This window comes from Sinocyclocheilus anshuiensis, unplaced genomic scaffold (assembly GCF_001515605.1).
Source record: "Sinocyclocheilus anshuiensis isolate Anshui unplaced genomic scaffold, SAMN03320099.WGS_v1.1 scaffold178, whole genome shotgun sequence".
In the NCBI taxonomy this organism is placed as follows: Eukaryota; Metazoa; Chordata; class Actinopteri; order Cypriniformes; family Cyprinidae; genus Sinocyclocheilus; species Sinocyclocheilus anshuiensis.
Genome location: NW_015546031.1, coordinates 467306 through 469476, shown reverse-complemented (window position 1 = coordinate 469476; position 2171 = coordinate 467306). Strand labels below are relative to the sequence as shown.

Sequence of the window (2171 nt, the reverse complement as noted above, 5' to 3'; positions counted from 1 at the left end):
CACAAACGTAAACAAAGGTGTATGTTACTTTGTAGAGTAATTTACAACAGCTTCGAACGTGGCTCAGCCAATCAGAATCAAGGACCGGAACTATCCGTTTTATAAAGGAAAATAACCAAACCAATGATTCAGACTTTGTCAAATATGATACAAACTGAAATTCTGCTGTAAATAATAGCTCTAAAAAGACAATAGTGTCATTATTTAGCTTCACTCAGTTCAGTGTTGCTTCAGTTCAGTTCAATAACTGTAAAAAGTTCAAATCAAGTTCATTTCAGCTATAGACAGTAGTGTCGTTATTCAGCTCGAGTCAGTACAATATTGATTCATTTCAGTGCCGATGATGCAAAATTCATCAGTTATGAAACAAATTCGATTCGGCTATAAAGCAGCTCTACGGAAGACAAGTTTTGTTCTCATCCAGTTCTCAAAAGAATGAAATTAAATTAAATTATATAATAATTATTATTATTAAGCAAACATTACTAGCATTTTCTCCAAAAAATGTTCAAATACAGTTCAAATACTCCATTTTGTCAACAGATGACCTTAAAAATCTGATCAAATTTGAGTAGATTAATCCACCATTAATGCATAACTATATACAGTAGCTCTGCTTTATGTGTCTCTGTGGTTAAAAAAGAAAGAGAAGGATATATGTGTCCTACTTGAAAAGCAGGAGCTTGGGGAATATTTTGTTGACTAAATTAAATCAATAGACATATCAGCTCACAGCCTCTCTTAACAAAACACTGGCGAACTGGCATGTAGGTCATCCCATGCAGTCTGATCTTTGCACCTACAGCCATTGAAGTTTCTCATTTGACTGGAAAAAAAGAGCAGTGCTTAACATGCTGATCCAGTGTCAAATTTGCAGTTCACTTCTGAGAATGAAACAAACTGTAGATTATATTAAGATTATATGAGATTTTCTGAGTCGTGGAGCTTTACTGTTATGAGCGGTGTGCTGCTCTTAAAACGTACTATTTTACAGAGCAGTTTATTATATAAACAATTTATATCTGAAAGATATAGACATACTTTTTAGGCCTTAAAATAAAAACAAGCATAACAACTGTGTGCACAGATGTCACTGTGTAAACCTAGTGTTTTTTGTTATTAGACAAAATGCATCGTGTTAATGTTTTTTAGATGTTTTATCGCTAAATAAATGACATAAATAATGAATGCAATGCTCTTCGATCTTAACGATATGACACATCTGTGTCTAATGTTAACCCATAACATGATCACACATATATCCACATTTTTCTTCTGCATTATAAACCTGGTGGTCTTACCTTGATTATCTTCGTCCATATCTGCAGATGAATGCAAAATAATGAAATGATGGGATGAGAAGGCGCTCCAGACACAGATGTATGCTTTATAATGAGGGTTTTATATGCTGTATTTACAAACAGCTCCTAATTCATGCGGAATATTAAACGGCATAAACTGATATTCTATCTCAGTCCTCGTTTAAATCCGTAACCCGATGTATTTCTGGACGAATGGAGGATAAAGCCCTTCTCGGTGTATTCACTGGCGTTGATCAATAACATCCAGCGGAATAAGCGCTCCAGGCACACGGGCATCTGTGTTTCGCAGCGACCGTCACGCGTCATCACACTCGCCCCGCCCCTTACACGCGAATGTACCAATCCTACTAAGACGAAGGCTTGCGACATGAATATTAATTAGGTAATGCTGACGTTGCTTGGTAACCGACTTGAAGCCGGTTCTTAATATTCATGGCTTCCCAAAAGTCAATTTCAAAGTGCTTTGCTGTGGCATAATTGTTTTACATATAATATTGACAAAGCATCGACACGTACGCACAAAGCAGAAAATAAGATTTATTTTCTACGTAATACATTAAAGAGATAAAAATAAAGTAATTACCTTCACAATTCTTCGCCCTACAAACGCCTTCCTTTCAGCCAATCAGGACAAGCATCGCATAGCGTAAATAATATTCATAAACCCAAACCTTCACTTTAGCAGAGCTCGTTTATCCCTTCATTCACTGTATTGTAACTCTGATACTGAGGGAAACAGGAATGGTAGAGGATTTGAATGCACTATAAATGTCGCATAGGCCAGTTATAGCCTACAAGTTTACATGTAATCATTATTTATTCTCAAGAAAACCAAAAAAAGTGGGGCCA

The 2171-nt window shown here is 36.0% G+C and overlaps 1 protein-coding gene across 1 annotated transcript in view; it reads right to left on the bottom strand.

Annotated features, from left to right (window-relative positions):
- Positions 1 to 1545, bottom strand: part of cyth3b (cytohesin 3b) — a 43546-nt gene extending 42001 nt beyond the window's left edge. The window contains exon 1 of the mRNA XM_016499889.1: positions 1302 to 1545. Within this exon, the coding sequence (XP_016355375.1) occupies positions 1302 to 1320 (19 nt within the window). The 5' untranslated portion in view covers positions 1321 to 1545. The remainder of the gene's footprint in view (positions 1 to 1301) is intronic.
- Positions 1546 to 2171: the final 626 nt, after the last annotated feature.